The 24,253-nt window shown below is 41.4% G+C and overlaps 1 protein-coding gene and 1 non-coding gene across 5 annotated transcripts; both read left to right on the top strand.

Moving 5' to 3' along the window:
* Nucleotides 1-49: 49 nt before the first annotated feature.
* Nucleotides 50-137, top strand: trnay-gua (transfer RNA tyrosine (anticodon GUA)). Its single transcript is given in 2 exon segments — nt 50-86; nt 102-137. It is a non-coding gene; the product is annotated as a tRNA-Tyr (tRNA).
* A 6,332-nt stretch (nt 138-6,469) lies between these two features.
* pde7a (phosphodiesterase 7A) lies at nt 6,470-24,253 on the top strand. 4 transcript variants are annotated; one of them, XR_011039036.1, is made up of 13 exons: nt 6,470-7,549; nt 16,164-16,224; nt 19,109-19,198; nt 19,798-19,961; nt 20,075-20,138; nt 20,981-21,177; nt 21,337-21,468; nt 21,567-21,658; nt 21,762-21,906; nt 21,999-22,095; nt 22,197-22,277; nt 22,359-23,138; nt 23,284-24,253. XR_011039036.1 is itself a non-coding variant. In XM_068343731.1 (12 exons), the coding sequence occupies exons 1-12, from the start codon at nt 7,412-7,414 to the stop codon at nt 22,628-22,630; spliced, it is 1,530 nt and encodes a 509-aa protein (XP_068199832.1). In that variant the 5' UTR covers nt 6,470-7,411; the 3' UTR covers nt 22,631-24,253. The 4 variants fall into 4 exon arrangements, 3 of the variants coding, with proteins under 3 accessions (XP_068199832.1, XP_068199831.1, XP_068199833.1); XM_068343731.1 differs by having other exon boundaries at nt 19,112-19,198; nt 22,359-24,253; XM_068343730.1 differs by having other exon boundaries at nt 22,359-24,253.

Below are 24,253 nucleotides of genomic sequence, written 5' to 3'. Positions count from 1 at the left end.
AAAGGAGGGCTCAGGATTCGATCATATGAATCGACCCCCCATGAGCATCCCTTCGATAGCTCAGTTGGTAGAGCGGAGGACTGTAGAGAGACAGTGTAGACATCCTTAGGTCGCTGGTTCGAATCCGGCTCGAAGGAGATATTTTTAAATTCATTTCCATTGTTCTGATTCCTATACCTGAATATGCTGTCATCAAATACAAATCTGGTTCTGTATGTTACTTTATTTAGTATTAAATACACTTCTTTGAAGGAGTTAACTACTATTTATAATGACATTATGGATTTGTCATCCAGTGGTATATTGCAATATACTGTATTACAGTTTGGTGGGCTGAGAATTGCATCGCTGCTTTCTGCAGATGATGTGGTCCTGTTTGCGTCATCGGCCTGTGACCTGTAGCACTCACTGGTCAGGTTTGCAGCTGAGCGGTGGAAGACGGATGGATGAATGGATGGATGAACGGATGGTGTGTTGCGGATTAAGGACATGTTACCCCACAATCCTGTTACAGACACACAATTTTTTAATTTTTTTTTAACGTAGTAAAGATCTCTGAGGAAACACTGACATCAACACCAAGGGAAATCTTACAATTGTAAAATCAACAGATAGTTGAAACAGAATTATGATGTAAAATCTGATGACAAGCAGTTTCCATTATCATAATCTAGCACTGTGTGTCTGGGCTAAAATAGTATATATATTAAGTAGGGTTACTGATCAGTGATATGCATGATAATGTAATGTGGGTCCACAAATTCGCAAACGCCTTTCATCTTGTTGGAAATATAGTCATTTGATGATAAGAAAGATGAAATCTAACAAGGTTTCCACATTGACGTTTATGTAACATCCTTTCTCATGTAATGACATAAAATACATAGCATTGTGTTCCAGCAGAGACCAATGCAGAGAACAGTCTCAAGAAACATGAGCTTTTCTTGTCTTGGTTTATCTGCCATACCGCCTGCATCAAGAGAAACGCAATCCACACTGTTTCATCCATGAGTCAAAGTGTAGTAAAACAGGGCACGATCAACATCCACTAGGTGGGTGTTTTTTTACACTAAAAGAGGAAGATTATCCATCAGAAAACATACACCCTTATGTGCTCACCATGTGAAGTAAACGTGCTTCTGTGTGTCCCAGAAGCAAGTAGTAGACTTTTCCATCATAAAAATAAATTTTCTATTTAGATCAAATACATGGACTAGTATCAAGTGATTTTATTTATGTTTTAATTTTTGCACAGAATGAAGATTTACTGCAACAAATATCCTCTGATGGACACCCCATTATGAGCTTTAAGAATTTAAATTGATGCTGCCACCATATTTTAATTGTATTTCCTTTTGTGCGATCTGAATGTTAATGCTGATTTAAAAAAAAGAAATATATTCTACTTAAAGCTAACAAGCTGTGATTGTGATTCCCGAAGAAAAAGAGTGCTATCTAGTGGTAGTAAAAGGGTGTCCAATGTCTAGTCGTTTACTACAGCATCATAATTATCACCAAAAACAGCTTAGTTTGTGCTCTTAAAAGTCAGACTTTCAGTTTTGTATTAAAGCTGTGTATACAAAACCTGGCATTTAATTCTCTTATTAATTCTCTTAATTTCTCTTAATTTCCATTCGGGGTTTGTAACAGTGTATAAAATTAAAATTAAAAAAAATAAAATGATCACTCCAGTGAATAACAAACTAGGCAATCTAGAGGACAGAGTGACTGCTGGGTTTATTATTTTTGCATCAGAACTGTGTATTCTTACAGCCAAGAACCACAGTGCCAGCTCTCATCAAGTGTTACAACACAGAATATGTGATAGGTTTGCACCATGTTTGCTTTTGGCAGGCTTTCTCTTCATGTACTTGTCTGGATAAGCAAGGCAGCTTTATTTATAGAGCATATTTCATAACAAAAAGACTGAATGTACTTTATTTTAAAAAAAAATCCACATACTTAAAGCAAACATTTGCAGCAATTTGAAACAAAGTAAGGTAAAAAGATGTACAAATATATATATTTATGAGTGCACATCCCACCTACCAAACAACATTCACACTGTTCATATGAAAGCAAGAAGGTTGATATATACACGCAAGGTTTCTCCTAACACACATAGTCAATGTAACCTTCACCTGAGAAAAAAACTCAGAAATAAAGATTCCCACAATGTAGTACACATCCACACATACAGACACAAAGCTGATCTATAAATGAAGGTATATCTTTATTTGATCAGAGCTCAGGTAAAGCATTTAATGGTAAGTCCACAGTAACTAATAACACCTGTAGCAACTACTCATACTTTCTGATGAGGATGTAGTTACAGAACACTCAAGGAGAAGCTTTCATTCAAGCAAATCACAAATATATTTGGGAAATTAAGAATATAAATGATATATCCAATTTATTTCCTACTGTGGGAAACAGACATTCACATACGGGGGGAAAAAAAGAGTCACAATTATTATATGTTTACAGGAATCTGATCACTCACCCATCAGAAGGTAGAAGATACAAACTCTTTACGCAAAGACCAGGATTTAAACCCAACAGATCATCTGATATATGCTCAGATCAGTAATGTAATCAAGGCTGACTGTATGTTATTTTGTGATGAATGTGATGAATATTTTCTCCACACGGTGGCAGTCTGTACACACAGCAAAACCTTTGTCAGTCAGAGGTGGCCATACAGAAATAACACAGTATAAAATTGTATATTTTTTCTAATAAAAGCTTAATTATAATACAACTGATTAAGTAAATGTAAGATCATGTGTGAAATTTCATTTTGAAATTCTTATGAAAGCATAATTAATTAGTCAATTCTGTTGTGCTTGTTTACACATGTACACATGGAATCTACGTGTCAAAGAGCACAATAGGTGTAAAACTGCTGTGTGGGCAATGAAGAATGGATAATGACGTCTGTGATTCTCAGTGTTGTCACGGGGTTGCAGGTAAATCAATTAGGACCAGTGGGGGCAGATTACATTTTGCCCCCAGAGATTGGGGCTCTCAGGGGCTTTAACTCTACAGAGAGGGATCAGCAGGTATGCTCATCTGCTTTTTAAGGCAGAAATTAATTAGGAGAAACACCTCACAAATCTTTTGCCCTGGTGTACACTTAGAGGATTCCGTGTGCAGGATGTGCCATTGACTTAATCATATGCCAGGTAATGCTTTTTCAGAGTAGTTGTGCAACAATGGATTTGTAAACTGTGAATGTAAAAACAGTGCATGTGGATGAATTTATCTGCTCCATTTCCAGCAAATATATTTAAGAAACAAAAAGTGACAACCTAGTTATTCAGCATTTTTCATCAGCATCTCACAAACAACTTTTAAGTTATTAAGATGAATACAGAAAAGACAAAATGTTATTTAAATATGTTCTGCATCAGCAAAGTCTAAACTCTATGCCTAAAGATGGCTGCAGACACAGGCTACAATAGTACAGAAGTGACTACTAGTGTCTGGGGAAATAACAGAGTTCAACATCCTCTCCTCTTTGTTTAAATAATTAATGCTTATGTTCATGTTCTTCACGTGTTACAAGAATCCAGCACAGCCTCCACCTCACATGTCAGACAAAAACATATTTATGGGTGTCAGCCCAATAACACCTGTGTGAAAGGCTCATACCTACTGTATATTGTAGCTAAACCAAAGGACAACGGAGGTACCAACTGAACCAGTTTGATGTTCCACTAATATGTGCCTAAAGAAACAGCTCCAACATCAATAGAATAATGATAGGTTAATAAATACCACTTTTCTATTGACATCCAGAAAGGTCATAACTGTTTAATCCACTAATTTACTTATCAAGAATGGTCCTGGTGTGGATGTTAAAATGAATAATTATAATAATTAATACCATGTACACAAAAGACTAGTGACCTTGATGAAATCCAGCATTGCTGTTGTTTTGGTCACTCAAGCACTTCCAAGAAAGAAGATTTTAAACACACCCCTTTCCCTACCTAAAGCACAAAAAAAAAAAAGAATTGCTGTATCATATTTAATCTAACATACCCACACAAAATAAAACCAAGAAAAAATAACCAGAGTGAGGTTATTTTATAAATTGTCCAAGCAAAAGACGTTCAAGAAAGACTGAAAAAGTTAACTTGATTGAGTTTCAGTCATTCTGTTTAAGTCTCAGATGCCTGTAGCTAGTGGCTAAGAGTTTAGCCACCCAAATAGGTGACAGATTAACCTAAAAAGAACGAGAAATATCTGTAACAGCTTAACTAAGTCCATATGCTGGTTGGGAAATACTTCGACACCCTGATGCTCCCCAGCTCCTATTGGCTGGAAGGTGACCTGTTGTCCCAACAGTTCTCTTGTACTCTAGCCTCAAGTTATCGCTCAATCAATCACAACTGTCCCCAGCATTATTTAACCATCACACTAACAATCAATATTAATTTATCTTAGATGCTTCAAATCTCCACATATGACTACTTTGCCATTTATTTCTGCATAAAGTAAAAGACAGAATTCATAATTCCCATTCATATTTTTCAGCTTCATAATCACTAATTTGCAATAAAACAGTTGGAGGTTAGTGTGAATTGTGACCATAGTTTATTTATTCATATCCAATTGAAATTTCCAGAAATTTACAGTTTTTCAAAAATTAAGTTCTCTCTCACAATGGTTTCTTATATGAAAATATACACTGTTATTATCTTGATTCTTTTCAGGACCAGTTAGAAACATGTCAAAGAATCTTTGGGTTCATCAGCAGAACTTTTCTATAACCAGCAGTACTTAATATACAGTACCTGACAAATGAGTTAGGCTATTTTGCTAAGTAGTTGTTATGAATAAGAACTTATTCAACATTAAAGACAGTAATGATTTATGCTTTGTTTATACTTAACACATGAAAATAAATTATTAGTACAGCGCAGACGACACTTGTGATTAATGGTGGCTGATTAATGCTTACACTTCAGGACTATAGTAGATATTGTGTGGCCACTGAATGCCCAACACTGCCATACCGTGCACTTACTGCACTTATGAACATCTGGGGCTCTGTGCAGTAACTCAAAAACTCATTAGACAATGGATGCACCCTGCAATTAAAGCCACCCACGTTAGATTTGTGTCAGAACTGCAATCAAAAGTCAGGCAGCTCAAACCAGAGCACTGGCACATTCTAATGGTCAGAGCAGTGGTCAAATGAGTGACAAAGCCGAGACAAAAAGACATATGATCAAATAAGACAAAAGACCAATGGTTGATATGATTACGGTACACAAATTATTTGCTTGCACGTTATAAGTTTTGACACGTTTCCCTCTCTACTTTCTTTCAGATTGATATTTAATAATTAAACATTTTCATTTGTACAAACCTAATTTTTCATTTTTGTGCAGTTCTTTAAAAATGAATTCCTAAATTAGTCATTCAAACTGTCCATTATATGATGTTTTTTTTAAAAATGCATTAAGCGTTATTCAGAAATAATAATAACATTATTAAACTTTTTGTGTACTACTAGGTATTCTATTCCTCTTTCCATCCCTGTCACTGTCTACCATTCATTTGTTGTGTTTTCAAGTGTTGCCTTAGTTGTCTGGAAAAGATGCAGGACCTCTTTGTGGGGGGTGTGATTGTGGCCTCCATTGGCACAGGGCCTGACTGTTGCTATGGCATTGCCGTTGTACCCTTGCACAAGGGCACTGAACAGAGACATCAAGTGAAACTGTTGATGACTTGGTCATTAAATGCTCCTAAAAGAATTTCAGAGTACAGTATTTCCTGTGCTAAAAGGAGCACTGGACTATGAGGCGCACTGTCACCTTTAGGCTTTTAGGTGCGCCTTATAGTGTGTAAAATACTGTATTTAAAACAAATCTCCTCTCCAGCACCATCTCTATTACATAGTGTAGCATTGGTCCGGTATTATTGCTGCAGAACCTTACAGTTAAACAATGCACGCACAGAATTAGATGAGAACAAGTCAGTACTACTTTTCTGTGCAATATGAATGAATTTTGAGTCACCACAAGTGGTCATATGGAGCAAATTGCCTCCATAGCCCTGCAACATTTTGCTGTATTTCCTAGACTGTAGCCTCTTCTATTTCAAACTCCCGGTGAGCCTCAGCTCCCAAGTAGTATGAGTCATGAGAGGAAGGTAATCACAGGCAATGATGTGGACCGCTGCAGGGCAAGCCCCGTTGTGGAGGAATACCCTTGAGAAAGTACACGCCGTCTGCGAACGACTGCTCATATAGGTCTTGGGATCGCCCTAACGATTAGCCAATCTTCTCACTTGTCTTATTTGCGCTAGATGTTTTTGTCCAATCAGAGATGACGTAACATGCATTACCTCACCACTATTGGTCGAGATCAGACAAGGGCGTTTTTTCCCCCACTCGCTCCAACAGCACCATCTCTGGCAGGTGGTGTGTGCTTTAAAAGCGTACAGTAGGCTAACGTTTAGGACGATAGGTTGGTAGTTTTAGGGAATTACACACAGTTTAGGTTATTCATTTTTGTCTTTTTTTTTTTTTGGTAGCTAATTTTGCGTTACGTGCCGGTTCGTTTCTTGCGACCCCCCCACCACCACCACGGAATGGCAGTGAGTGAGATGAACGTCGGGGGTTCCCTCTCATAGCCAGACACTGTGCTTCACGGTTAGACAACAGCTCCTTCATCATGCAGCTTCTGAAAAGAGACGGAAAAGCCCTGCGTGCTGGTTTTATTCCACTATAGCCGAGTAAGTGAAGGAAAAGCTCCCGATCACGGCTGAGAAAGGTCTCACATCCTGGAACTGCCTCACCTCATCCGCCGGTACTGGTACTGCGTACAAAATGATATGTTGATGACATTTTTTGGAAGTGGTCGTGCCTTTTGTTTTCATTTCGGGATATGTGATCTGCGGATCTGCGGTGACCACCAACACGCAAACGTGCGCACGGTTTGTTTGTTTTTTTGTTTTTTTTGTTTTCCTGCTTTTGAAAATGAGGAAGCGATCTCCAAAAATTTACCCATAAAATGGCAAGAAGGTCTCGCCGTCCGTGGGCCCGGATCTGATTGAAATGAGAAGGGAAGGAGCGAATGCAACAGCATGATTTCCCCCCTCACAGAAGGACTCCAGAGGAGGTAAAACGGTGGCGGTAGACAGACGCAGCATCCATGAAGGCGATTCGGACAACTTTTGAGTTGCTCTTCACGAATTGAGACACTTTGCAGCAAATCGCTGACCAAACATTTTGAAGGTTTCTCGGCTTTGGTAGATTTTTCTAAATCATCAGGCATCTATTTTTCTACCACATTTGTTACATTTTTCATTCTATATTTTTTTAAAATTTATTTTTAAATTTAGTTTTTTTTTTTTTTTTTTACACTTTTGATCCGGATCCAGCCCTGACTGTTCAATGGAAGTATGTTATCAGCTGCCGGTGTTGCCTCTTGACAGGCCGGTTCCTAAGCATGTCCTTAGCCGGAGGGGAGCCATTAGTTTCAGCTCCAGCTCTTCCCTCTTCGGGGCTCCTGATCCGAGGCAGCTGTCACAGGTAAATACACAGAAAACACCAACGCTAATTTGTTTGTTTCTTCAAATTATTTTATCTGCTTCTGGGAATTACACAGGCCTTAAAACCAGCACCATTTTTAAACAAGTATATGATCCACAGGAATCTTGCAGGTGGTTGTTGGATATCTAGGCCTTAACCCACAGACACTCACACACCTTATCTCTCACACGCCTAAAACACACACCAAGTAGCCACTTTGCGTTTGTGCATGTGGCCCCTAGATAAAGGCCCTCTTGGCTCTTTAGCACTCACAGTGTGATGCTAAAGTATACCAACTTAACCCTGGAAACTTGTTACACATACCAAAAGGGACATGGTGTCACTTATGTTAACACCTTATGGCACATTGACAGAGGAAACATAAATAAAGTCACACTTGAACTTCCTACTTTCTCAAGAGGGTTGAATTCTTGAAAATGTGCCTCCTATGTTTTTGCTTTTCCGTGATAGAAAGGAAAAGGTAGGTCACGTTTTTACTTGACTCATGTACACACCGTTATACCGGCGCAGCAGTTCAATGCATCTCCTAATGCATTAAGTCAAGCACTGAGTCACTGTGTGTGAGCATGTGTCTCCGGTGTTGTGCTGTCCATCAGGCCTTTGTGCTGCACACTTGAAGTTACTCCAACAGGTGTGCAGTAGCCTTCACTCAGAAAAAAGTTGCACGTGAAGTCATGAGTCGGTGAACTCTTTCCTCACTGTGTTACACTTCATGAAACGCAACAAAACAGTCTTGCTTCAGTGGCTCTGCACAAAAGCAGCGGAGTGCATTCTCATCTCTCTGGGTCATGAATGTCCAATAGCCGGTCATGAGCAGAAACTCCCACAGTGTCACATGGCATGTCCCAGCACATTAAGTAAGTATTAAGTCTCTTCAACTGTGTGTGTCCTCTTCAATGGGGCTGTCCGTTGCTTTGTGTGAGTGGCTGCTCCACATAACCACCAGTGTGTGTCCACTTTGAACCTTTACTCACCATCACAGGCAGCTTCCTCACTGTGCTGCTTATTAAAGGCCCTCAGGGTTGCTTGTGTTCTGTGGTCTTTTTTTTTTTTTTTTTTTAATGTGTTGAAATGTGAAATTAACTGGCTGAAACAAGATTTTTCGGCCCATTCATCTTTCAGTCCAGCTGTACTGATTTTTTTTTTTTTTTTTTTTACACTGACTTTGTGAAACAAAGCCTCTTCTTTGTTTGTTCACACCGAGCAACAGTGATCCTGTTTCATGCCAGCTTTAAAGTAAAGGGAGGCATCGAGGGTGACGTCTATCGTATATGTCGAGTAGCGTTTGGACCAGAATGGTTTAGCATGAAAAAATAACTTCTCCGAGCATATAAGGCGTTCCAATGTGATTTCCTTCAATTTCCAAGACACTTTTGGTTGATTCTTTGATCTAGCTGCTAACTGCTATTAGTTGTTAACTGTATACATGACCAAAGGTCACAGCAACTCCACAGAGGTGCAATAAAACCGACCCCCACATTACAATTTCATTCTTAGACCTCACTTTTTAGGCTGAAGCCCAAAAAAATGATAGTGGTGATTGTCTTCAATCGTCAGGAAAAAGCTCATCTCAGTGTAATGTGAGATCATTCATCGTGTGCTTACTTGGACAAGAGAGTAAATATTGTCTCTTGTTTGGGATCATCAGTTAGTCTCAAGTGAGCCGGAGCTCATATTCAGGTGCCAGGTGTCAGGCGTGCCGTGACGCTGCTGCTTTATTGGGATTGTGATACAGTCCGTCCACTTCTGGTCAAACTTCTGGTCAAAGGATAACAATCTGATTTAAAATTTCTGATTCTTTTCTGGACATTTTTGATTTGAAGGTTTTACAGTGACAGTACGGGACCCTATAATCCAACATGAAGACCTGCTGCCTTAGTCGTTTGGCTTTTTGTTTTCTCGCTGGCAGAACTTGGTGAACATGCATGCACTCACACGGCCTTTGTCACCGAGCAATTCCACTTCTTCAAATATTGTGTTTCTGGCCCTATTTACAAAAAATAACGGTGCATTTGTTCTTGGTGGCTGCTGTGTTTTTGTGTGTGGTTCCACAGGCCTGTTGTTTGTGGAAGCCGTTCCGTACTACCATCGCAGAAGGACTCGGTTAGGCATGTGCCTGGGCTCTGTGGGCAGTGGTTTGGCTCGCAGCCAGACTCACAGATGGCTGAAGTCTCAGGCTCTTTTCTTTCACTGGCTATCTTGTTCCGCTCACTCACAAGCGCCTTCTCTTTCTTTCTCTTTCTCCTCCAACCCCCTCCCCCCCTTTTCCCTCGCAGATGAAGACATTTCCTCTTGAAAACAGGGGGAAGAAAGAGTCTCGCTGAAGATACGACAGTCTTATAAGTGTCACTCTGTTATCGAGGAATGCTTGCGATGGGTATTGAGATGCAGTTGAAGAGGTGTTAAATAAATGGGAATATTTGCATTTTACAGTACCCCTATTGTTTTAGCCACACTGCGTGCTGGCTTGATCCTAAAAGCAACTGGGAGAATTATTTGAATTTGTTTGCATTTAATAGTAAGATGGTCAAGATGTAATTTTTAATCTCCAATTGATTAATTTAATACAACGGCAAAAAGTATGGGACAAAGTACAGTATTTTCCACATTATAAGGCACACTTAAAAACCTTTAATTTTCCCAAAAACTGACAGTGCGTCTTATAATGCAGAAAATACTGTAACTTAACACATCCCAACCGATGTGTAATGATGCTCACAGCCTCAGCTCGAGAATCTGTTTGGAGAACTGTTCTAGAGTTCTATCTAATGTGGGTATCTTGTTTTAAACACGTTTTCAGAATATAGTATTGATGCTTGGATGCAATCTGAGGATGTCAGGATGCCGGCTGCCTTCCTTAGCCTTCCCTGGAGTGAAGGGCAAACAGGGCTGAGTTAGATTAGAGTGAATTTGGGGAACGGAAGGACCAGGAGTTTAAGCCAAGGAGTTGGACACAGCAATGCATTTGCTCACACATTTATTTGCACATAAAGATGAGTTGGGCACACGTCTAAAAGATGTTGTGCATGTTGGACTAAGACTGAGTTTCTTTTCCATGTGGCTGGCTGTCATGATTGGGTACTGGCAACACATTGACTCACACACACACACACACACGCACACACACACAGTCATATGGTTCTGATGAGGCTGTGGAATCGACAGCCTTTTTCACAAAGAGGAAAAAAAAAATCTCGCTGAGTTCCAAGAATCAATAAACAGATACAGAATATTGATGCAGCCTGAGCGGTCATGTGGCGTTTGGACGATAATGGGAGGAAAACGGCGTAGGACAGGAAACGCTGATCTGCTGTCAGCTCAGGCCGTCATATCGGAGTTAGTGATATCATCAATATTATGTTGGCCGTTGACCCTCGACTGGCTCCTTCTCACTTTGGCCATCCAAAGACGAGATGATGATAGGCTTGTGCGTAAGGGAGGGCGATAGCCTCGCTGGGTTTATCCACCTTCTAGATGTCTCTGTGCGCGGCGCGATAAGGAAATACACAACAGTGCTTCTTTCTGAAGGAGTCACTTTGTTGATTTTAACTGAAGCGATAAGGCTTCTTTTTTTTTTCTGCGCAGTGCCATCGGATTGACGTAGTTTCAGGATGTGGTAAGAATGCTGAAGAAGCCGCTCAGACTCCGAGGGTTTCACAACCTTTCACAAAAACTTTAACTCTCTCCCTGCCAAAGCTTGTTGTTTCTGTGTGAAAGACCCTGAGTGGACTATTTGTTACCAAGCAGGGGTTTGTGTTATTTAGTAAATAAATAGACAAACCTCATACCCAGTCTTTATTTAAACACACACAATGTCCCTCTTTTCTTTCTGGAAGGGCCCCTCTTATCACATGACTACTCTGTTTTTCTTTTTGTTTTGTTTTTCTTGAGTTGTGAGAATGTGGTTCCACTCACTAACTGACACAATGTCAGGGGCCAGCGGCCCTGACTGAATATTAATCATGTTTACTGACGACCTATTGACACACGAGAGGAGGGAGAGTTCATTCACACGCGTTCTTGGTTTAAACACTAAATAAGGTTTCGTGCTATTTGTCTTCAAAAGGGTCAAGACGGAAGTCTTTGAGGAGGGTGGGGGCAATTAGAGCCTCAGGATGATGTTGGAAAAAATGTATTAAATTCCTGTGAGAATATGAAGAGTCCCCTTTGTCCCACTCCCTTAACTAAAAATGTCTCCTAAGAATACTTTTAAAATCACATGTAAACTTAAATCAAGATCATCGAATGCCTGTTGCTGATACTTGGCTGCTTGTGAAGCTGCTTTTGTTTGGCGGTGACAACGCCACCCCCGGTCATTTGCCAGCGGAGGCAACGGGCCAAGTCAACGCTGGCCTCCACTCAAACGGGCCTCCTCTTTCTCCTCCCAGAGCTGGAGTGTGTCAGAGTGGACGGCGTTCCCATAAAACACTCTGCGGAACAGGTAGAATCCATGTAGGGCTTTTGTGTGTGCAGCGGCCGGTGCATAGACACACACACACACATGCACGCACACATACTCACTCGATCCAATCCTGTCCCTGTTTACGGCCTAGCACTCAGTTACTGGAATGTGCCGTCCCACACAGCAGAGTGCTGTAAGAGGTCATAACTCAGAAGGAAGCTTTCAGTTTATGAAAACATGCTGAGTCCAGCTGCTTTTGTCTCTGGAATTTACATTTTGCGTGTGCATGCTGCCGTGTTTTTGTCAGTTTATAGAAATAATGCAGGCTTCCTCATTTTCTTTGCCCCGTCTGACTGACTGTCTCCAGCTGAAAACAGTTTGAAAGCCGAATGAAATGAAAGCGGATTTTAATTTGAAACATAGGAAGTATGATAATTTCTGTGCAGCAAACCATTGACCAACAAACCAAAGGGGGGTCTAAATCACAATGACAAGAGAAGACTTTGAAAAAGCCAGCGGCCTGTTTTGAATTTAGACATCTTGAAACACTTTTTCTCACACACACACAATACATTTGTGTGTTTGCCTTCTGCAAACATCACAATAATAAGGTAGCTGTTAACGGGGACAAAAGCGGTTATTCAACACACCTCTACTCTGCAGCATTTCTCTGGATTCCACAAAGGTCTACCTTTAGTGACGTTGGTAGCTACTGTTGACCCGTAGGAGTCGGAATGACGAACGTTTTAGAGCCGTGGGGTAAAACTAACCCACTCAGATGTTTTGACACGACATGACCTCCTGACCTCAGTGTTGTGACCTTCGGTGCGTGGAAAATGAGCTGCGATAAGGAGCAGAGCGTATGCAAAAGAGCTCACGTGGAATTGCAGGGAGCACAATAAGCCGCCTGTCGTGCTAGCAGGACGTTACAAACACAACTGAGTTCAGGCGAGCCTTCAGCACCGACTGGCTTCAGGTCAAAGCAGCCGAACTAGGTTTGCATTGATTGAAAAGTAATTGAATCTCAGTCAAATGTGCACATCTGACAATCCTGGCATTCATGATCGATTTGCACGATGCGGCCCTTGTTTTTTACTTCTTTTTGTCATCTGTTTAAAATTTAAGGTTAACAGCCCCCCCCCCCCGCCTCCCCTCAGTGGGGATGTGACTTTGACAGTGTTTGCACTGCTGTCTCCTCCTTAGTAGCTCTCACTGGATCACATGCCTGTGTCCTCTGACAGGCCAACTGGGGTCCCATATGAGTGTGTGTGTGTGTGTGTTACCAAATCTGGCCAGAGGGTTTGTTTGGATAACTACTGGCAGTGCTGGTCACCAATTGGAGCTCCAGAGTTAGCATTACAATGTTCCCACACGATGCAGCCGATAGCAAGCCCCTACAGACACACACACGAACACACACAGCCAATGGTTCTGGATACACACAATCTATAATATTCACACTAACCACTGGTGCTGTGTGTAAACACAGAGGCCTGTTGACACTAAAATACAGCTTTGTAAATTACACACCTCGAGTCAAGCTGTTTGCTGGTTGGTAAAATATTAGCTTTAGATTGGCGGCTGTCATGAGCTTAGAGGACTGATGGTGTCAGGTTTTTATGTGTGTGTGAAGGAGATTGACAATAATCCTAAGCATATGAAGTAACAAGTAGACAAGCATTCACATTCTTGTTTGCCTATTTATCTTTTGTAGGGCGACTCAGTTGAGGGTTGTCATTAAATGATCCCAGAATGTGGATGTCGTTCGTCTGCGGGCCACACGCAGGCTCCCTGCAGGAGAGGTGACCCTAAATGAGGGTAGACCCAGGGTGGATGTGGTGGCGGCGGGTGAATAAAGTGCATAGGGAGGTGAGCCAATGCCTCAGTGTTGCTTAGAGCAGGTGTCTTTCGACAGAGCTAATATGCGGTTACCGCAGTCGTGCTGTTCGAACTACCAGTGTGCTCCAGCCGAGCTGCAGCTGCCTCTTGCTGAGGGATCCTGTTACCACTGCACGGAAATGCAACGCACAAGTTAAGAGACATAATGATGAGCGTCGTTATTTGGTAACTTGTTCCATCTCTAAGGTCTACCAGAAGTCCACATAAGTCTGGATGTTTTGCAGATGTTGTGTAATGACCTCTGCGTTTTGGCCTGTCGTTCTAAAAAGGGGTGAGGGGTTAGCAGCTAACCCAAACAAGGTCAACCAAAAAATGTCTTCAAATTATAAGAGATGGGGCTCCTTGCCTCACCCCCCACGCCACAGGATGGGACTAAATTCTGTGCAACAGGGAAGACAACTGGTTTTACGCGTTTTTAAATAGAATAAGCTCGCTATACCTCCCCTCTCCGTTGTTTGACGTATGTTTGACGCACGTTTGACGCAAGCTTAATTGCCACCTCCAGGGTTATTTGCATTGTTTTTGGGTTCCTGTGTGCACATTTGATATTTAAAAAGGGTTTGTGCAAAGGAATATTTAAATGAAGCAGTGACTGAATCTCTGTATTTGAAAACAGTTTGAAGTCCTTCATAGTTTCTTTAGGTGATAAATGTGATCATTTTTCTGATGTAAAGCTGTAGCAGGACACTGCTAAACTACAAAGTCATCTCCTCTTGGGGGACACAAAGTATGCGTAATGTCTGTGCATCACTTTCAGGTTCTTTGTTTTGCTCATGTATCACGCTAAACGTCAGTTTGTCGTTAGTTACTTAATAATTTTTTACATTTTTTTTAATCAAACTGGATAGGAGGGTTAATGTGGTAGAGATCAACCTGTTAAGTTTTGGATCGGCTCCAGATAAAGGGGTGGATTCATGTTTTTGTTTTTGAGCTTCATTCAATATTGCGAGAACCCTGAGGGCAGCCATTCAACAACAAATGCTATTGACAGATTGCTTTATCAGAAATGGCCTCAGGGATAGAAATGGATTATTAAATGTTGAAGAACTGACCTGGTTTAAAAGGGAAGCACTGACTCTTCTGAGGCACCTGATTATGCTAAAAGATCTGAGTTCTAGCTGCATGGTTTTATAGTGAAAGGATCCTAAAACTGTTGTTGCATTTAAATGGAAATGTAGCCTGTGTAGAGACGGGACCTTTTAGAGGGAATGCTCAGCTCTGGCAGATGTTTGCAGTTTCCAAACACGCTTGTTTAATTTAGAATTAATTATTAATTTGTTTTACTGTGCAGTATTTACTTGTCAGGGTCCGGTGGGCCACATCTGTCCTTGTTATCCATCCCAATAAAGTCAATTTAAAATACAAATTTGAATTCCGTACCTCCCAGAGGAGGTTGTAGCTCTTTGGTGTCGGTTTGGTGTTTGTCTGGATTACACAACAACCACTGGGAGGATTTTTTTTATACTGAAACTTGTTGGGAGGTTTGGGAATTTCAGAGGCAAACCAAAACATTTTTGAGTAGATATGGAAAAAGAGGAATGTTGTTTTTAACATTGAGTTTTTTGTTTTTTTGTTCATCATTTCCATTTCTTCTGCGTAAACTGGTGGACAGATGTTGATGAAATTTGGTAGGAGGATTGGGCATAATATAGCAAAAAGCAAGGCCATTTTTTAAAATGTTTTTTCAATTACTCATAAAATACATGGATTATTATTGATGCGGTGCTTCTAAATAAAGAGACAGAATCATGAATGTTTTGTTAAAAGGGCATAAAGTTTAAAAACTGTTTTGATGAATATCTTTCAAGAAAAACATTCAAAATACCACGAGTTGGGGGCATTTTTGTGTCAACAGGAACCAATAATTTCTATTTCTGTAAAAGTGTGTGTGTATGCGTGTGTGTGTTTCTCTCTCACATGACTGATAACATTGGTGTAAGTGTGGTATCAGGCTGATTATATGGACTTGGAACATTTTTATCAGTTTACCAGATTGCTCACACACACACACACATGCGCACATGAACGCTGCAGATTACAGCCAACAGTAGCAACATTACACCACCTTTCCCAAATTTAGCTGTGTGTGCGTGTGCATTTTTGCGTGTGTGTGTTGAACAATTGCCTGTATCTTTTGTTTTTGAGGTGTTTGGAATAAATGAGGGTTGTGATACCACCCACATCAAACCCGTTGTAGGATGTAGGACACGTTTGTATGACTTACTTGCTGCATCATGTTGGTTTTACTCCTGGATGGTGTGTTGAGTGTTTTTTGTTTTGTTTTTTTTGCAGCGACGCGGGGCCATCTCATATGACAGCTCTGACCAGACCGCCCTGTACATCCGTATGCTAGGTAAGTGTTTCCCCGTGTTTAGTGCACACAGTACACAAACACTCACTTCAGTATTTTTTCCACATCTTAACATGCAGAAGCCTAAAAAGCAGGTTCAAGGGATTCATTCGAAAGGAATTTTGAGATTATAAAGAGATGGAAACTCACTAGAGAGCACTCACATATCATCCTTCTGGTAATCTCTACATCGGAATAGATTTAGGTCGCGTCTTTCTGTACTGTTAAGTAAAGCTTTATCGGGTTAATGTTCCTAAATGGCCTAAAGACACATCGACGGAGTGCATCTCGCCTTGATGAACATACGTCTGCGTCCTAGCTCTGCCTGGCGCACTGATCAGAGTGCATCCAGGAAGCAGGCATATCGTCCCTGGCTTGGTAATAAGCTTATTGACATTAATAGTGAAAGTAGAACCTGGCTGCACCCTGACACCAGTCCATTGAAGTCAGCTGAGCTCCCCCTGGTAAAGTTAGAACAATTGATAACAGAAAACAGAAATAGAAACTGGAGTTGTATCCATTGTGGTTGATCAGCAACATTAAACATCACCAACAGTTTCAGGATGACTGATGGTGTTTGTTGAGATTATGCTGCATCTTCCACATGATTGTGCCCTATGTTTATCTTCTCTCCACAATGATCACAAGTCAACGGCTGCTGTGTGTCTAGTCACAGTTACGCTGCTTCATCGGACCGCCTGAAGGAGCTTTAACTTTTGTCCTTTTTAGCTTTTTAATCCCTTTCTACGGCCAAGTCAAGATGGCATGTCGTATACGTCATAAAGTGCCGATGTCTGTAGGTGTTATATTAGATGGTGTGAGGAAAGGCACGATAATGTAGACTTGTGTTTGTCTGCCAAGTTAATTCTGATGTGCTTTCAAATAGCAGGACTCTGAGCTTTTGCCGCATCAGTTATAATGACATGACCTACATCCACCCCAGAGCGCCAGCACTAATGCACCGCAGGGGAAACGTGGACCCTTTGACTTTCAAAATGCACTAATCACACAGGAGCGCATGCACACACACACACACACACACACACACACACACACACACACACACACACACACACACACACACACACACACACACACACACACACACACACACAGCCTAGGAGTGCATGAGTTTGACTTCTTTTGATCATCATTCATGTTTGCACATGGAATATCACTGACACAGTTTGACTGAAGCCAGCACAGCAACTTTCCAAACGGCTTTCTGAAATGATGTTGAGCATCGTCATGCCTTGAATTGTAATTCTTAGTTTTTTGGTATTTTGATAGGATCTTGTCTTTTATTCAGACATCAGTTTGCAAGTAAGTAATGCACTGGTTGAGGGAGCACACCTGTGTGACTGTTTTGATTCTAATTCTGATGCACATATGACAGAGATGTGATGCTGGAAACATTCCACTGCACTGTTTAACACCTTGATGAGCACACTACCACATAAAGGGTGTTGCCTGGAACGACAGACTAGCATTTTACCGCGTCCGTGTTGTAGCACGATCCTGTCCTCCTCGCTATCCTCTCACCGTTCCTGACTGCAGTCCACAAACAGACCAGCCACCATCTGTTTAGTCCGGTTCGGGGCCTGTTCCTGTTTCTCCGCCTGACTCCTAAAAGCGGTCCGAGACCAGAGGTCACTCTCTGTGACTCCGACTACCAACAGAGGAGGTCGTTCTGATACAACACTGCATGTTCAGCTGTTTGATTGACTCATGTGTTGAAAACATGTTATCTGTGATGTGGAAGTGTGACTGTGCGTGACCGGACAGCATTTGTCAGCACAGAGTCAAATAGTATTTACAAAATTCCATCTTTAGTTGCTTTTAAATTGCTTTCAGCGCCAAAAATAATAGGCGTCACCGACACCACAGTTTCATGACAGAAAAGTCAATGCTCTGTATCACGTGAAGCATTTCCCAATTTTTCTGCAGCGCTCCAGGCTATAACCAATGAACACACACCGGAAAAGAATGCACCACATACTCTTAGGAAAAGTAAAATTTGGCATGCTTTCAGCTAAATTCTCAACTTTCAAGCTTTTACCTTGATTAAGATTAATGAGCAAATATTTATTTTAGAACTTTTCTTTGCTGGAAAGATATAAGAATAGTTGAACTACTTTTTTTATTTTTACTGTAAAATGGAGATACATCTTTTTTATTATATATATATATGTAATATAAAATGGGTTGAGTATTGACATGCTCAAAATGTCGGTGAGAAGTTATAAAAATAATTTTAATTAGATTTTCTGCTATTTGCTCGGTCTAACGTTCAACAACTAAAACTCCCTTGAGCGTTTAACAAAAAATGTTTTTTGGCTTCAAATCAAGTGATTAATTGCTGTGGAATTATTGCAAATTATTCACTGTGTTGTTTAATCTGACTCAAACATTTCAAATTGTCAAACATTTTTCACATTAAAAGCGTTCAGCACGAAATAGACAGAGCAGTAGCAAACACGGAAGCAAACTGAACCTAAATTCATAAAACATGAATAGCTAAGCAAACTTCACTTGGGAGAAAAAGGCAAGTTGGAATACTAAGTTAAGTTAGAGCTTTATATTCTAAGAGTATTTGTAGAAAACCAGACTTTCTTTCAGCTTTCAGGGACAACTTAAAATAAAAGCTGTCTGGAGCTAATGAAACAGAGGCTTATTTTAAAGAGTGTAGGATTCCAACCACTCTAATTGTGGAGTTACTCTCACTGTGCTGTGGTAAAATCTATCCTTTAGGCACTTAAGGAGATAAATTCCACTATATATATATATAATATACTTGCAGACATTTGTAAATACTACTTGGCTAAGCACACTCAACGTCTTTTCAAGCAGCATGAATCTTGAGGAAATAAGTGCTAATTTCTTCTAGGAGATGTGAGAGTCAGAAGTCAGGTTGGATTTGAACCGGAACGAAGAAGCTCCCACCCTTACCTGTGCATTGACTTCCGAAATCTTCACAGTGAGTATGAATCACAGCTAATTACACTGACTGGCCAGCCTCTGTGATAAGACGACTGTACCTACACACAGTTTGTCCCTCTGGAGCAAGACTGAATGCGCTGCATTCATACATTCACATGATGACAAAGGCTGATGCATGTCGTAACATTCATCTTTATAAGAAAACCTTTTTATGAATAGGCGTGTGATAATAGCCACTTTCACACTCTTTCAAACCTTTTTTAGAAGTGGTCTGTGTGTGAATGTGTTGACATTTTGACCCAAAAGTAATGTACTTCACGCTGACGTGTTTCCGGATTGCAGTCGCAGTTTATTCAGACACGGTGCTTTTGTGCACGCGTGTGTGCGAGAGAGAGAGACCACTGACAAAGCATGTCTGCTGTGTGATCCCAGACGAAAGGCTTACGAGTGGGTGGCTGTGTCAGCAGCGACTGTATGTCTCCGTGTTGGTGTCAGGTCCCCACTGAGATGGTGCAACTCAAATGCTTCTCAGAACCTAATGAAGTTGTGGTTGTAAAATATTAATTAAAAAAAGCGTTGTTGTATATTCTTAAAATGGTCCAACTTAGGTCGGTTTATGTGTGCTTGTTTTTACAGCACGGCTGGGTTGTGGGTCCGCGTCGGCGAGCTCTGCTCCTGAGGGGAGGGTTCGCAGGCTGCTCAGCTTCCAGAGGTACCTGCACTCATCCCGGCTGCTGCGGGGGATCCCCCAGCAGATCCCTCTCCACATCCTGGATGAAGACTACACTGGACAGGCCAGAGTACAACACCCACCTTTTACATAACAACCTCATAATAGCACAGGTTTTTGCTGTGTGTGTGTGTGGGGGTTCCATTTACCTAATGCTGCGCTTCTTCTTTCGATCTCTTGCAGTGCATGCTGGAAAAAGTCGACAACTGGAACTTTGACATCTTCCTCTTCGATAGATTGACAAATGGTGAGTGGAACGTGGTGAAGCCGGTTAAAAGTAGTTTGAAAGTCATGATGATGGAAATGATGCAGTACCGTGAGAATTCACAAGTAGAATCAATGCATTTACAATGGTGCCATCTATTGGATACTGGCAATAAGATGATTTGCTGAATGAATATAGATTGTATAATTTGTATTTTAAGGGTGGAAAAGCACATTTATATCATTTTACACAACAATTTTTTTTCCAATGCAGCTGGATCGATTCTTCCTGTTGTAAAGGGAGCATATTGATGCTACTGCATTGTTGGTACTTCTCTAGATAAAATGTTGTGTTGTGACAGTGTTTTGGGAAGTCTTGGCGCAGCATGAAATAAGTGCGACTTCCTGGGTTTAGCCAATCAGCTCCCAGAGTAACACACACGCCCACGCCAAATCAACCATGATGCACACCCACACAGGCACAACAGAGAAGAAAAAGACGGGGGGGGGGGTCTTTTAGTCATACACGTATAGAGAATGATCTAACATGATTTATGACTAACAGGCATGAATCAGAGTAGAGTGTGTTCTTTAAATGCTCCTACTTTGAATGATGTACACTCAATAGCAGGTGATAACGCCCTCTGAAGATGTATGAAAAGAAGGAATAATGCACAATGAAGTTGAAGAAAAGAAATTGAAATGAATTCAGATTCAGTGAAGTTAGTACAAGAAATTACAAAACAAAGACCAAGCCTTACAGACAGGGGATATCTGACATTTTAAAAAAATGCTCCTGGTACAATGCATTCTTGTCGGTGCCAGTGAAAAGAGAAATGAAGCAGAGGAAGACTAATTGCTTGCTCTCATTGTGTTCTTGTCCAGGAAATAGCCTGATTACCCTGACCTTCCACCTGCTAAACCAGTATGGCCTGGTGGAGCTCTTCCAGCTGGACATGGTGAAACTCTGGAGGTTCCTGGTCATGATCCAGGAGGACTACCACAGCAGCAACCCCTACCACAATGCCATTCATGCTGCAGATGTCACACAGGCCATGTACTGTTACATGCGGGAACCCAAGGTGGGTGGTGTACAGACGGCTCTTGAGAGCTGCTTTTAAGTCAGTTCTTTGCTAAACAAAAGTGTTGGTATCAAGTTTCCAGAAACATGCAATTGGAGACATTTGTGTTTGAATGAATAGTGTCTTGATCTTTGTGCCATTGTCTTGGTTTGAGTGCAGCTTGCCAAGTCTTTAACCTCCCGTGATATCCTACTGGGACTCCTTGCAGCCGCCACACATGACCTGGACCACCCAGGAGTCAACCAGGCTTTCCTCATCAAAGCTGACCACTATCTAGCTACGCTCTACAGGGTAAAACCACTCAGTCAGTCCAGTAGCCTGACCTAATATTCATTAATCTGTTCTATACAACATTATAAGTTGTATTATTTTTCCTTTTGAATTTGCAGCATACCTCAGTTCTGGAAAACCACCACTGGAAGTCAGCAGTGGGACTCCTGAGAGAGACTGGGCTGTTCTCCCATTTGCCTGCTGATGACAGGTTGGACACCGAAAAATAGATTAAATGGCACCACGTTACTGCTTGAAAAAAATTCCCCGCACAGTTCCAGAGTCTGATCATTGTCTTTTATCCAACCTCGTAGCCTGGGCATGGAGAGGGAGTTGGGTTCCTTGATCCTAGCAACGGACATCAGCAGACAGAATCAGTACCTGACCAGATTTCGCACGTACCTGGAGCAGGAAAACCTGTGTTTGAGTAACGCTAACCACCGTCACTTCGTCCTACAGGTTAGCTACCCTCTCTATCCCTCCCAAAACAGCTTGTGCATCTCCAGAAGAACTGCCATCCCTTAACCTGTTTCGTCCTCGACCCTGTGTAGATGGCGCTGAAGTGCGCAGACATCTGTAACCCCTGCAGACCCTGGGAGCTGAGCAAAAAGTGGAGTGAGAAAGTGACCCAAGAGTTCTTCCAGCAAGGTTGTCTTTTGTTTTTTACTGCTCTGAAATTGTAATTCTCCTGCGGTTTCTTTTTATTTGTGAATTTTATTTTTCATAAACCAGTTAATCCATTCTTTCAGGAGACAATGAGAAAAAGCACAAGCTTGAAGTCAGTCCACTTTGTGACAGAGAAACCAACACTGTTAGCAAAATTCAGATAGGTAAGTATCTGCGTTTCACGTTTGTTAATCTTTAAGTAAATCTTGGGTCTAATCTGTCGATCCCTGTTGCTTCTGCGTCAGGCTTCATGTCGTACGTGGCAGAGCCGCTTTTTGCAGAGTGGGCCCGCTTCTCCGACACGCGTCTGTCCCAGACTATGCTGGGCCACATGGGGCTGAACAAGGCCAGCTGGGGCGCCATACAGCAGGAACAAACCTCCGTTTCTGAAGAGGCGGAGCCCAGCTCGAACGGCATCGGCGCTGAAGAAGCCCGCGCTCAAAGAGACGATAACAACTCCACGACTGCAGGGGGAACAAGCTCCAAAGAAATACCTCAGGGAAGCAGAGAATCCTGACACTCCTCGTGTGCCCTTTCACCTCGACCTCCTGACCCTGGCCTCAGGGCCTTACGACACACTGGCGGCTGGGTGGGGCATGTAACGACCTGCAGCCCCCAGCCGCTGCCCCACCTGACCCTAACACGTTTTTTTTTTTTTTTGTAGGTTGTTGTTGTTGCTTTTGCCTCCCATCTTGACAAACCACTCAGTTTTATTTAATTTATTTAAGTTTTAAGTTTTCTTTTTCTGTTTGCATAGAGCAATACATAGATACCTCATTTGGCTACTGCTGTATTTCCTTCTTTTTTTAATTTATTTGTCCACTGTATTTTTGGCATTACTGACTCAACATGCCACTTTTTTTGTCGTTGGTGAATCTTAAGGGGAAGTCAGTATATAAACTAAAGACTTTTTTTTCTGGTATTTTGAAGTGCCATTTGGAAAACAAAGATTTGAAGAGTGATCTGAACTACATCAACTGAAACAACTGGAGTATTCAGACATGAAACCCTTCTAAGACTTAATGGTAAAGCCGAGTTGCATTTGTATTGAAGATTCTTCCTCATGTAAAACGAAAAACAACAAAAAAATGTGACAAGCCCAGTCCTTTTGCTGCCTCTTCGAAGACTGTTTACGCATCTCTTCGTTTGTTTCTTTCCCTTGAACTGAAGTGAATCACGTCGGCTCCACGGTTTGCCTTCAAAGCACAGATGTGAAGATCCCACTGTTGAAGCCATGTGCAGAAACTTATTCAAATACACCAGATGCCATAAATAACTACACTTGTGCTACAATGTGTTCTTGCACTCCAAAAACGGTAATGGTGTTGGATGTGCATTTTTTGTTTTCATGACTCCTCTAAGAGACCCTGCAAAGGTATTGTAGATTCAGCCACTTTCAGATATTTCTTGCTCTTCCAACACTGGTTGAAGTCTGGTAGCTTCCCTCCAGTCTGGAGGCCACTTACTCACTGCACATGCATCTGACCTGGATCTCCACTCCACGCAACTTGACTCGCTCAGGGTTTTGCAAGTTTCTTAACAAGAGATGGGGAGAGAAGGTGACTGTGGGTAATGGTTGATTTTTTTTTAATTTTTATTATTTACTTTTGACAAGGATCTACTGAAGGAGACTCTCCCTCTCTGCAGAATGTCTCTCAGCTACATGCAACCTAAAGGACTGCTTGATTGATGCCTTATAACTATGCACAAACTATGCTAAGTGACCAAACCAGCTCCTGTTTCCATCAAGTGCATGGTGTGCTTGTCTTTGAATGCACTGTCCAATCCCTTTGCCTTTTTGTTGTGAGGAACAAGTCTGGCTGTCCTTGTTGTTTTTGTTTGGAAACAAAGTAGTTGAGTGACTTTCTACATTCCATTTGTTTGGTTTGTCTACCTTGATTCTGTATAGCGGCACAAATTGTTTAAACATTTCGAAAGGTGCTTTTCTTACTTTGGCTGATTTGTATTTTGCTGTAAGTGCTGTAAGACTGTTGATAAAACTGTTTACAATTTGTTGCGACAGCCATTTTTGGGAAGACTTAAGTGTCGAGCCAGATTTTGTAAAGGCTTTGCTGTATTGACCTTTTTGATACATGCCTGTTGCAGTTACAATTTGAATAATAAACGATGTTGACAAGTG

Source organism: Antennarius striatus, chromosome 20 (assembly GCF_040054535.1).
Source record: "Antennarius striatus isolate MH-2024 chromosome 20, ASM4005453v1, whole genome shotgun sequence".
Classification (NCBI taxonomy): domain Eukaryota; kingdom Metazoa; phylum Chordata; class Actinopteri; order Lophiiformes; family Antennariidae; genus Antennarius; species Antennarius striatus.
Note: the sequence above shows the minus strand (reverse complement) of the source record. Positions and strands in the feature narration are given on the sequence as shown.